At 38.1% G+C, this 13,170-nt stretch overlaps 1 protein-coding gene across 1 annotated transcript in view; it reads right to left on the reverse strand.

Moving 5' to 3' along the window:
* Positions 1 to 210: 210 nt before the first annotated feature.
* CCNY (cyclin Y) overlaps positions 211 to 13,170 on the reverse strand; it is a 124,933-nt gene continuing 111,973 nt past the window's right edge. The window contains 5 exon segments of the mRNA XM_040547159.1: positions 211 to 334; positions 5,888 to 6,043; positions 10,734 to 10,831; positions 10,833 to 10,862; positions 10,865 to 10,903. Of these exon segments, the coding sequence (XP_040403093.1) occupies positions 211 to 334; positions 5,888 to 6,043; positions 10,734 to 10,831; positions 10,833 to 10,862; positions 10,865 to 10,903 (447 nt within the window).

Raw genomic sequence — 13,170 nt, forward strand, 5'->3', positions numbered from 1 at the left:
CTTCTATCCCAAACACTTGACTTCTCCATTTCAACTTCTGCTAGGTATTTTGCTCGTGTGCTACACAATGGGGAGGCACTGTAAAGGCAGCTCGACAGATTCAAAAATAAAAAAATCAAAAGTCTTTTTTCTTTTTTTCCCCCCAACCCACCCCGAAAAAAATTGGATGGATGAAACAGTACGTCCGTGGGAATATTCCAGTCTCCTCTGTTAGGAGATAATAGCAGGCGACCATCTAACCACAGTCAGATTGTCAGCACTGACTGACCGTTTCTTTGCAGATTTCCTGAAGTCCTTGTATTTATCTTCACACAAGCGGGAAATGGCCTGTAACGTGAGAGAAGGAAGAAACCTCAGTTGCAGTGGCCACAGCTGTACAAGTAATAAAGAACTGATTGTGGATTTCTATACGCAGACAGAACTACAAAATGGTGCTTCATTAAACAAAGCACGTGAAGAACTTCTCCCCAAATTCTCTTATTCATTTCGTTAATCTTAAAATACTCAACACATTGCCATTGCTTTGCCCACCATATTTGCTTTCAAAGGTTTCAGTATGCGTATGCCAAACCTTTTCTTTAGAGGTTAACCATCGCAAATCTAGTCAAGGTAGCTGTGCTTACCCACTGCTGTAAGTAGCATCAATAGAGCACTTCATGGGTGAAAAATTACGGAAAACTTCATAGAACAATTACAGAAATTGTCAGCGTATTTGGAGAGTTTGGGAAGAGAATGGCTTTTAATTTTTTTCTTTCCTGAAGTCCCATAGCAAATACGTTTTCCTCCAGTGGTAAATGGTCTGTCAGAATACTTGCCCTGCTTTGCTCATGCAGATGTCTACCTGCATTTCTGAAGAACCCTAATGGCAGGAGATGGTGATTTCTATGTGAACAGGCTGTCTTAAGCTGCTTGTGGGAAATGTCACTCATACCAAGAATAACTTTATTAGCATTAAAAATACACAGAAATGTTAAAAACCTTTTTAAAGAGAGATACAAAGATTATTCAAATGCTGAGACTTACTAAACTACACAGGAGTTAACATTTTATGTTCCTACTGTTTTTTAGCCAAGTTTAAAATGAATGTACATTATGTACCATACATAACTCTAAGCATTCATATGGTTGGGAGAGGCTATGGTTTCCATCAGTAGGGATGTTAACTCTGGCACTTAAACACACAGAGCTGCAGAGAAAGGTCATTCCAAGGAGTACTCAAGCCAACTTAGAAAATGAGATGAAGGAAAACAGTATTTGTATTTACTGTGGAATGCTTTTAAGTGCTATCTTAAGATAGCTTGTGTAATAAAAAGTACGGCACAAACAATAACAGTACAAGTGTTTGATTATAAAAGAAAGCAATATAAATAAAATGGTCTGACTCTGAGCATCGTGCTTTTTCTTGATTTTTACTTCTACAGCACAGCAAGTTGCAGGAGTGAACAGTGCTGCAAAGATCAGAGGCAGTTTTGACAGAAGCACCCAACTCATGCCTCTAAAAGCGAGTTCACCTAACGCTTTGTTCCAGCCAGCCACAAAACATACTTAAATTAAAACAAACAAACAAAGAAAACCACCTGTAAACTAGTTGCTACTATTTCAGTTGGAAACTGAATTTCCTTTTGCTATGACCATTCTTGAACTTTCTTAGCGCTCAAGAAGAGAACAGAATAAAGTAACACAAATATTCCTGTTGCTTTGTAGACCATAACTTAACTCACTCAAAACTGCTTAGTAGTATTTTATTTAATGTAACCAGGAACTCAATGCACTAAGAATGTTTATACAATTCAAGTGGATTTTAAATCCAGTAGACGAAAACAGTTTGATCACAGGATGATGTGCCAAGGTGTGGCTTGGCAAACAGGTGTTCAGTGGAGGAGGTCAGCTTCCTGCAGCTGCCAAACCAGTCTGCTATCGTAGGCATTAAACAGGGAAAGTAATCATGTCAAAATTGGCCGTTTCACAGCAAAATTCCTGTTCTGGCACTCACTCAGACAATATGAAATTTTGCTTGGAAGTGGCACCTAACATTTGGCAACTCCAGTCCCCGGTGCTGACTCATGTAGATACGAAGCACACTGACTGCGGTTTGAAGCCACTTCATTTGCAACTAATTTATAAACCCAACATTTGGAGCCTATTTGACAAGTCAACTACAGCATCTTGGAACATATGGAGAAACAAGACAAAAGCAGAAAATTGTAATTATTTACTACTGCCTTTCAGTTAAAATAAATCCAAGTAGCTCACAACACCTTTCTGTCATCTGGTATATGTTGCTTTCAAAGCCGGAAGAAGAAATTAGTTTTTGACTGTTGCAAGGGACCTTTTCTCTAATGAAACCGGATCAAAGCATTATGAAAAACAGCAACACCATTAAATTATATGAAATTTTGGGGAGACTTGATTGTAATATCTGTAATTAGCTAGAAATATGCATACATATATATTCTTCATTATATATATATATATATACATACATACACACACATAGAACTAGAAGTCAGTTCCTCTATTGAGTTGCATGGACCTAGAGAAGACTGTCACTGCCCAAGGGGGCTGATGAGGAGAAGGGACAGGGTAGAAACGCAGCAGTAGGATAAATCTTTCCTGCATGGACATCATTGTGCAGGGCAGGAAAGCAGGAGTGTGGGTTTTAGCTTTGTTGCTGGAAATGCACAAATGCACTCAGCTGTGAAGGCTGCAATGCTCCCTAAAACAGACAACCCAGAGAACTTTGCAGGGAGAGGCAAAACTGAGTCTGGACAGACTACGTAAAAATACAGATGACTAGAAGTTGTGATGAAGAGGGTTCTCCCTAACTTTGGGAGAATGAAAAGAAAAACAATCACTTTACTACTGACAGAAAAATCTGAGGAGTTTTGCTCTCCCTTTGCCTTTTAGCTACGAGGTTCTGAACACACAGGACATGCAGGGCTGCAATCAACCACTGCAACAGCAGGAAGACAGAGGGATATAAAGATACTTCTCTACTTGTAACTTACATCTTTCCCTCCTCTTTTTATCTGTCTGATCTATAGGATAGCACCTCTTTAGGGTCAAGAAAAGACAGCACGTAGTTCAAAGACTTATTCCTCAAGTGCTATCCTAATAATAAAAAGCAGAGACAACACAGCCCAATACACTGAGAGTGCACTAACGAATGCTCTTACAAAAATCTGGTCTGGAAATCAGTACAGTGCTAAGATCACAAGCAGAAATAGGGTAGGCATGCTTTGTGGACTTACCAAAAGAGCAGGATCTGAGTCACATTTAGCTCAGTACATGGGACAAAAACCAGGTGCACAAGTAGGAAATTACAAAACAGTGGATTAAGGTTGGATATCTGACAATCTTCTTGGCAGAAAAATCTCCCATGTTAGAAAATAATTTCTCAGGAGAAGCAAAGGAGACCTTGACATTTGACACAATTAGAAGCAAGGAGAAAACACACTGCAAGATGTGCTGTTCTGAACACGGAGCATTGGCAGGTGAGCAGACCGCATGATCTAATGAAAGGCTGTGTGCCATTTTTAACTTGCATGATTTCATACAATGGAAAAAAAAAAAAGAAAGGGGTGACACAAAAATGGTTCTTGACTACTAGCTGGACTTGTATAACAAATTCAGGACACTTTTAGGCCACGGGCTATGCCTCTCGTAGCATCTCAGATCTGATGGATCTTTGTCAAGCATTGCCATTGACAAGCAGCAGTATTTCCTAGCCTTGCCTTGGTTTTTTTTTTTTTGGTCACAGGTAAATCAACTTGTTGATAGTCGAACAAATAGTAAGACAGAGAATCTGCCATGAGAGCTCTAATACCAAGAGGCTTCAGATATATAACAGCTGTAAAATGCAAACGTAGCAAAAATGCTTTATAATATAACCACCTCTTCACACAAGACCTTTTGTGGTATCAAATGTCAGTGAGTTGCTTTAAATCTTAGAACTGAGCAAAGTCCCTTCAATTTACCAGGCATGGCAAATCATTCCTCTGCATATGTACATTTACTGCGAGTCTGCTGCCTTTAACCACAGACTGCAGCTTTTCTCTCAGTTTCAAAAATAGAGAACTCAGGGCTGAGAAGCATATGACAGACCTGGAAAGGTTTTGTAAATGCATTTTGATAACTCTTGGCAAGCTATATGCTTAACTGGGCTCAAGGAATTAGGCTATAAATTATGCTGTCAGCTACTTTCAAGGGTGCACTAATGACAACCAATATTACCAGGGAACAAGGCAGTTCCCATCAAGTTCCCTTCCTTGGGGCCACAGAACAGAGGCAAGGAGCTGATAAAACCACAGTGTTTTCACAGCAGAGACTCTTCCTTGCAGAGGCTCCCTCTGGCTAGCAGTTACTTTACTGCAACCTCGTGCCAGCAGCACAAACCATCCCCACCGTGGGAAGATTTTAATAAAGTGTATTTACTTTTAAAATATTCCATTATTTCTTTTAAATATGCATTATCTTTAGATAGTTCAGAATAACCACCAGTATTCTCTGTGTATTTACAATTCTCTGTGTATTTACAACTATTTTCTGTTTTTTCTTCCATGGTTTTAGGAGCTACCTTCATTACCTTCATTCGTAACTCACAGAAAGGGTTCGGAAATGTTGTGTATTAAGTTTTCTTCAAAAAGTAATTCATTTAATTTTAATATATGTAATGGCGATAATTATCAAGACCTAACATCTAATAACTTAGCAAGGCACCTCTTTTCATTACATTCCCAATGAATTTCCATATTTTATTACTCCGACTCCTTAATACAGACAAAATCTGATGCAAATTTACATCACAATTCATACAAAGGATTAAATTACATTCTTATTAGAAACGTCAGGGAAATTTAGAAAGAATTTTTAGAAAGAATAAGAAATACAAATTTAGTGAAATCTGCTTCGATTCTTTCTCCACCAGTTTCCAGATACCTCTGTTCCCATTACAGCTGCAAACAAGTTAATTCATCTTCCCATGCATCATTTCCCCCACAGAAACTGTTTTGCAGGAACAGTAAGAGTTTCAAAACATGCAACACTCACTCTAATCCACAGATGAACAACTTACAGCATAAAGCTGTTATCTAATTAAAGGCACCCAATGTTAAAAGCAGTTAGCAGCTAACAGCAGACTTCAAATTTAGGAACAAAATGTGTACATATTCATGCAATAATGCCCATATTCAAAAAACTTCATCTAAAAAAGCTCAAGAAAAAAAAGATTCTAGTCCTGTAAAGTATCCACTATTGCCTGGTGATTTTAAATTCCTCCAGTGTCTGTGGGGAATTCATAGTGCCCTGCATTTCGCAGGTCCGGACCACCTGACATAGTGGTTTATGCACATGGCATATGTAGGTCTCCTAAGTATTCACGATTCATCCAGTAACAGTGTGCTCATTTCTGTCCTGTTACTGAGAATAATACTGCTGAGATAACAGACTTGGATTCACGTGAAATACAGCAGTACCAGGTAACAAGCACGCGGAATAGTTATTTTCAGCAATGCTTGTTAATACTCTGTCCTGCATAGTCAGTCTTAAGAACACGCAAAACCAGACTGAGAACTGAGTTATTTTAAAACTTGTACTTTCACAAGACCAATTTCAACAATTAGAGCTGAAAGAAATGGAAAGCAATACCAGATATGAAACAGATTGGGCCAGAAAGCTGCCCCCATATCCATAAATACCCAAAGCACAAGTAAAACAGTTATGGACATTGGGGCACATTCTACCATTACATGGGAATATTTGGGAAGAGATGGAAGGAGAAGGGCAAAAATTCCAAATGCTTATACATACATACATACTTATATATATATATAATTTATTTATTTATTTCAGTTCTGGGCAATCTAAAAAGAAAGTGTCTTACCTCAAGTTACATGCCCTGTCCCTGCTGAGGGGCTCCAAAGGAAAACTCAGGTTATTCGCTTCTGCCAGGGAACGCAAATCAAAATAATACTTGGCATAAACACTGGAGGGAACATTAATATTGAACTGCAACAGCTCAAGAAACTGGCGTTCCAGCTCATTCCTGTAGAAAGAAGATAAATGTGAAAACATTTTTCAGGTTGTGCATCCTGAATGTAATTTATTTTAAATTGCAAATAGTACAAACCAAATTCATTTCTTATTCTTGACAGACACAGTTATCCTAGCCTAAAGTTTGACCTAGTCTACCAACTTCTGTGAGCACGTGTATGTCAGTGAGGAATATGAAAGCTGTTGCAGCTTGCAGCTGCTACTGCCATGCCAATCAAACCCAGACACAAACTTTTCTGAGCAGAAGAGCCCCTTAGTTTAGCTAATGCAATCTGGAAAGGAAAAGCTAGCAGGAAAAAAATTCTTGTAGTTTTTGCTGTACCTCCACTAGGTGGATCTGCACACACAGCTATGCAAACACAAAACACATTCATACATGCCCTAAATTTGTCAGACATCTCTCATAACTGCTGCAAATTACCCTAACATAAAAAAAATGGATAACTTACTTATTCTCTTTTGCTTTTCAGAATCAATCATATAAAACTAGACGTGAGAAACCTGATTTCTTCAGCATGCCATCTATCAGCTGATGAACAGAATATAGCAATTTTTCCCTAGGACATGCAAGCAAAATTCACATTGTTCATCATTTCTTTTTCACTACCTAAAACAAGTATGTTTTTCAAAATCCCTGATAGAACCAGAGGCCCTATGTGAGCTCCCACTCCATGAATACTTTGCTATATCAATACATTACTACCCATACCAGTGCAGTAAAAAGCATGTAAATAAATAGGTAAATACAAATAAATAAATTTGCAGCTTTCGTAAATTGTATAGTACCTAGATATCCTCCTACACAATACATATACAAGGACATATGATGTACTCAAAACAGTGATTTCAAGATACGAGAAATAACAAATACATGGGTAGGAATTTTGTACATTTGCTGAAGAGCATACGGACTGCAAAGCTTTGTATCCAACAGGTATAGATTGACTATGATACTGCAGTCAAGTTACACACTGCCTGAAGTGTATGTGCACAAGGAATGTGCAGTCAGTTGCCAATAGAAAAGGAAGGTTCTGAGGATAAGAAGAAGTATAGTAGTTTTTTCAACACAATGATTTTTTTTCTCACTTCTTACTGGAAGGCCATCATGCTTACATCGTAATAATTTTCTTCCCTTATCTTCACTTTCTTTGTCAAAATCCTATCCCTTGTCAAAATCACTATGTGTACGTAGTGATAAATACTAATCAACACTAGAAAACCACCCAAAAAACCTTTTATGGACTCCTTGGCATGAATTCACACTGTTGAAGATTCTAGCTTTTCAAAAACCCAATCAACAAAATTTAAGTTTTAAGAAGTCTAGTGATAATATACAGATTATCTTTAAATGTCCTTTTATACTTGTAAGATTTTGCTTTCTGCAAGCTAAGGTGTATGTTAATGAATAATATAAAGCCTATTTTAATAGAGAAAGGTATTGACTGTAGTTCCATTGAGGAAGATTCCCAAATCTTTCAGAAACTATACACGGCCTCAGATTCTTACTGTACCTTAGCTCCCAGATTTAAACATTAGATTAGCAGACCAACTACAGCTGAGAAGGAACAACAACAAGAAAAACTGCACATGTATTTCTGATTTGAACTAATGTAATTTAACTAGCCACCATAGCCTTCGTCCCTGATACTTCCACAGGAGACTGCTTTAGTATATGTTTTCCTGTGGCCACCCCTCAAATTCACATAGAAATGCAAGACAATGCTGTATAAATAGCTACAGACATATACAGGCCAGTCCTCCCAAGTCCTCTGCTAGCTTTTAGGTGTAGTTCAACGCACTGTTGATGATTTATAAAACTCTGAAGGTCTGCATGATGTTTTCCAACGTACATTCATGCTTAATGGTTCTCAGGAGTTGAAGATTTAGACCTAAAGTTTTTCTGCCTATTAATATAAATAATGTAGATCAGGGCTCTTCAAAACCATAATATTGTAACGTCCCAACTACCTGAAAAAGAAAGAGAGGGAAATCCACCCCAACATGAATAGGAAAAAAAAGTTTGGAAAAATGGTCAGCAGGAATAAAAACATCAGCAATTCAATAAGCACCCAATTCTTTGCTGGAGGATTCACAAGAAGCCCAAGACACAAAGGCCACAAAACAAATCATGAAGTACCATACAGAAAGAGAGCACAAGCCCCTAGAAGGCTTCTGTTTTTTTCACTTTGTGAGAACTATAATATGTTTAAGAAAAGGCTAAAAGCTTTGAGGCCAAGGACTTATCACAGTTTCTGTTTAGGGAGCGTGAAGTGCAGAAAGAGGACGGATGTCAGCACTTGAGCACAGGTCTGCCATTTGAGAAATGGTTTTATATAGCTGAAGTGCAACTTCTAACAGCAGCACCATCGTGCGTGTTTGTCAAAAGCAATAACCTCTTTTTTTGTTGTTCCTTTCACACCATCACAGCATGCCTCCTCACCTGCCTTCAAAAAAAGCCATGAGGATCAGCAATTCAAAATTCTTATTTATAACCATTCTTGATTAATACTGTCAAATGCACAGCCAAACCTGTCAATCAGCTTCAAGCTGTTCAGAACTCTACTTTAGCTGATATTCCAGCTTCAAAAATATTCTAAAAGCACACAGATTTGCCCTTGAATAAAGAAATAATGGAGGGAGACCCTTATTGTAATTGAATCCCCAAAGCATGAGAAAAGGATCAAGAGAAAATATCTCAGCAAAATCAGTCAGGAAACACCCAGAATAGTCAAGGAAATGTTATCAAATTATTCTGCATGGAACGATACCTGCATACAGAAATGTGGAGGGCCTGATTTTAGCTTCTCACCCCTCCGCTCCTCCCCAGTTTATGTTAGAAATTTCATTCTGTTTGGTTATGTTGGAAGAGAAGCATCATCAACTATCCTTAAAAGTAACATTTACATTTTTAAAAGATATTGAACTAGTTATCATGTGACATTTCTAACTTCTGTTTTGAAATGAGTTTTCCCCAAAACTAATAAAAGTATCTATGGCATACCATAGCAATGAAGGTTGGGTGTTTTTTTACCTTTGCACACAGAACGAGAATGTATTGCAAATAGCTTGTTAATACAAACTTTGAGATAACTTTTCCTAATAGCCAAGAAATAAACAGAAATACAATCTGTAGCTCGTCTTATCTAGAGGTGTATAAGCATGCTTAATTTTAAACAGTCAGCTGACTCCCCAACTTCAAACATTTTCCTTACTGATAATTTTTAGACCTGTTATAAACCTGACAGTGAACTAGTAAGAAATGACTTTAGGCCTTGCTGTAGCATATAAATGCTTGGTCCTTTTACTGCTTTGAGAATTGCAAACTGAGATTCAAAAAAACAATGCTACCCTGTAAAAACATTTTTTCTTGTTTACTTCCTTTCTTTCCCCCTTCCCTAAATACTGTGTAGCAACAACATAAATATAAAATAAATATAAGTATCAATGAATGTAAATAGTGTTTAGCCACAGAAAACTCTCTTCAGTGACTACAGTTCTGACTTAATTGAGTAAGGTAGAAACAAGTCTGTATATTTCTTAATAGAGATTACTTACCCCTGCTTAAAAGAGCTCTGAAGCTCACAGGTACTCTTCTAAAACCATCTCTTTTATCATTTTTTATTAGTTCTTACCAAAATGGGAGTGTATGCGTATAGATTCAAAACATCACACACTGAATGCGCTAGCCTCAGTGGCCTGTCAAGGCATCTGCCCCAGCAGCACAATCCCAGCGCCATGATTCCAACTTCAGCCATTTCAGTACTGCTCTCACGTGCACATTAACTCAGATGAGGATACCTCTAAATGCGTTGCCAAGGTACGTGACTCAGCCCTCAATGTATAGCTTTTAGAAACCCAGACACTTTAGCAAATAATGTCTAATAACTACTAATCAACCAACCAAAAGAGCTTGACTATTTAGTGGTATAAGCATTTGTTTTAGTATTTGTAAATATTAAGATCTTAATTGTTTCTCCTATCACATTTTCTTTTATTACTGTTGGAATATTCTCTTAAAACAACTGGGAGTATCCAGACGTCTGTACGTAAGTCTATATGTGTTGTACATTCTTAATAATGCGATCGTGTAAAAAATGGAAAAAGTTACCCATGTGAAGTTTCTCTCTGCAAGCTAAATATTACGTACTTTTTAATCCTGCAAACAAATTCAGCAGGGTATAAGAAAAAAAAAACAATTATTGATAATGGTAGCAATAAGGTGAGTGTTCGTCTAAGGGTTGAGTAATGGCAGCAACAAGCATGTAGTTGTTTTAAGAGCTGTTAGGGTCAGAACACTTTTTTTTTTCCCTGCATTACATTGTTCTACCATCTGTGAGGAGAACTAACACATTACAGTAAATGTTGCTGAAGTGATGACAAGCAGGCTTATCCAACATTTTTTCTTTTTTTTTTTTTTTTGTTAAGTCATAGATTTCAATATTCTGCAGGTTCACTGTGTGTGAGCATCCAGCAGTAAAATAAATTCTAACCAGAAAAAAAAGTCCATGCCCTTCAATGTAAGCAACTCTCCAGTAGACCTCATGCCATTTATCAGCATTCCACCATGTTCAGACACAAGGCAGACATACAAACTTTACACAAGCTATGAGAGAGACTTCCCTTCTCCCTCATACACCACAGATCTTGGCATTTGCTGTCAGAGATAAACATACTGGACTCACATGTCTTCGACCGTGATATCTTTCAGGATCTGGCAGTAATCCCATTCCACACCGCCTTGGTCGTCCCAAACCTTGGATGCCAGTAGAATTGCACCCAGTTACAATTCGCTTCCAGTTCGCTGGACAAAATATCTATCTCTGCAGAACGTTAAAAGTCTTTCAAGATATACCTGTGGAAACACATTAAAATCAAGACTTAATCTGGTTTGCTATTAAGTAGAAATGAAAAACTGTTGTAATATACCATTCCAGCAATTTCAAAACAGTAATATGCTCTCAAGAAGGTTCTTTTATAAAAGCTGTGGGTTTAAATCCATACATTTGTGCCAAGCTCAAGACTGGATGTGATAAATTCATGTTTTAGTTGGCCTTTGCTTTCTGATCATATAACCGAAAACAAACTGTTGCTTTTCTATCTTAACTGTTTGCTAATATATTCACATGTTGGAATGAATTCAAATGATAGTGTACATAAATTATTAAAATAATAATGTAACAAATAAAACGCTAGCTACTAATGAGGAAGGCAAGGGCATGCTACCAATTATAGTTATTAGCTATCACACAAACAACTGTGGTTCTAATTTACAGCCTATCAGTTATCAGATACGGCATCGTGTCCTGCAGGTCCCCTCTGGTGAAGAGGGTTCTGCAGGCATCTGGTGGAGACGTAGCCACCAGAGAAACAAGAAGCTGAACAAAGGAAATGTATGCGCTGAGATAACACGCCTAACAGTTTCCTCTGGAGTGATTAAGCACTGGAGATGCATATCAGTAATCCTGTTGGACCTGTAAGACTGATAAACTAAGGACCAGGAGTCTGGTCCAACTGCCAAAGGCCACCAGCACAGACCGGCATTACAAGAGCTCCTACAACCCAGACCTCGCGCAAGAGGCTGCTGTTTACAAAGGCTACAGAATTATATCCCCCATCTGATGAAACAAGGGACCATGGAGGAACTTCCTGAACACCTACCAGAAAGTTGCCAGGAGGCCAGTATCAGCCTCTGCTTATGAAAACGGAGCTGGGTTTGCCCCTCCCTTCGGGGAACCCCAATTGAGTATACCAGGGACCCACTGGATCACTCCAGTAAGCCAAGATGCTGTGTGAATATACCTGCTATCAATAACAGCAGCTCATTTACATTAATAACAGACTGATGAACAAAACGTGTACTAAGAAATACCAGTTGTGCACAACCTGTGTGCCCCCCTCCTCTAGCTCCTAATCGGAAAAGGGAAATTACAGCCGTTACAAATAGTTTACACGAGGTGAACGAAACTGAATGCTTCTGCAATCCACATCCAAACAATTCATATACTAGCTGACAAGACACATAATCAACCTTCTGCAGTTTGACTAAGTTAATATTTACTAGCACCTAATCAAGTAGTGCCTTAAGAATAGCTAATACATATAAAATTCATCCTGATAAAGGGGAAGGGAAAGGGGAGCACAGGGGGAAAATCTTTAAAACCCAGAAGAGCTTACTTGTAATTTATATAAGGATGTGTACTAACAGAAGCACGCAGAGGACCTTCAGTGATTTGTGGTTCCTGAAAGATCTACCATTAGAGAGTATTTAATTTATAATTAAAAAAAAGTCATTCTAAGCTTTTTTTTTTTCTTTTTTTTGAGTCCCCAATAATATCACAGTCAATTACAGCCTTTATATAGTGTTGTTCATTAATTTTAACTATTATAATACTACAAGCAATTAGAACTTGGGAACAAGGTCACTGAAAACAGTATGCAAACATTTTAATAAGTTAGAGAAGAAATTATGTTTTATGAAAAAATATTCAATATCTGAATGCGGGTGCACAGACACTCAGAGCACAAGATGAACTACCTCACTCTGCAGCATAAAAGGCATACAGAGAGAGAAAAGCTTGGGGGAAAAACACAACGCAGACCACCTCTCCCAATCTACACAGATTTCCTCAGTCCACTGTGAGGTTGCTTCAAACAGGTCTCACTGCACTCTTCTGACTGATCTAAGGAAAATGAGATGTAGTCATTTAAGTTAGCAAATTGTACTCTGATTAAGAAACAAACTTTTCTTACTGGCTTCCCTAGCTAGCATCAAGAAGTGAACTTGTTCTGCAGTTTCATCTCTTGCCACAAGCCTGTAATTAAACGGAACACCCAGCATCACCACTGCAGCCAGGGGAGCGCAAGGACGGGCACTGCTCCTGCACACCCCGACGGGACCACTGCATTGCTCCATCCACTCTTTGACGAAGACGTGCAAAAAATTAACACGCTAAATAGGTAGAACTAAAGATTTACCAGTTGCACAGTAACAACATAGATTCTGTGACACCAGAATTGGTTTTCTTGTTTTAAAATACTCATCCTTAGTGCACATTTTGCCATATAGATTTGGTACTGGAGTTTTGCCTATGAAGGTACTCCACGTGGTGTATGAGTGCA

Source organism: Cygnus olor, chromosome 2, assembly GCF_009769625.2.
Source record: "Cygnus olor isolate bCygOlo1 chromosome 2, bCygOlo1.pri.v2, whole genome shotgun sequence".
Taxonomy (NCBI): Eukaryota; Metazoa; Chordata; class Aves; order Anseriformes; family Anatidae; genus Cygnus; species Cygnus olor.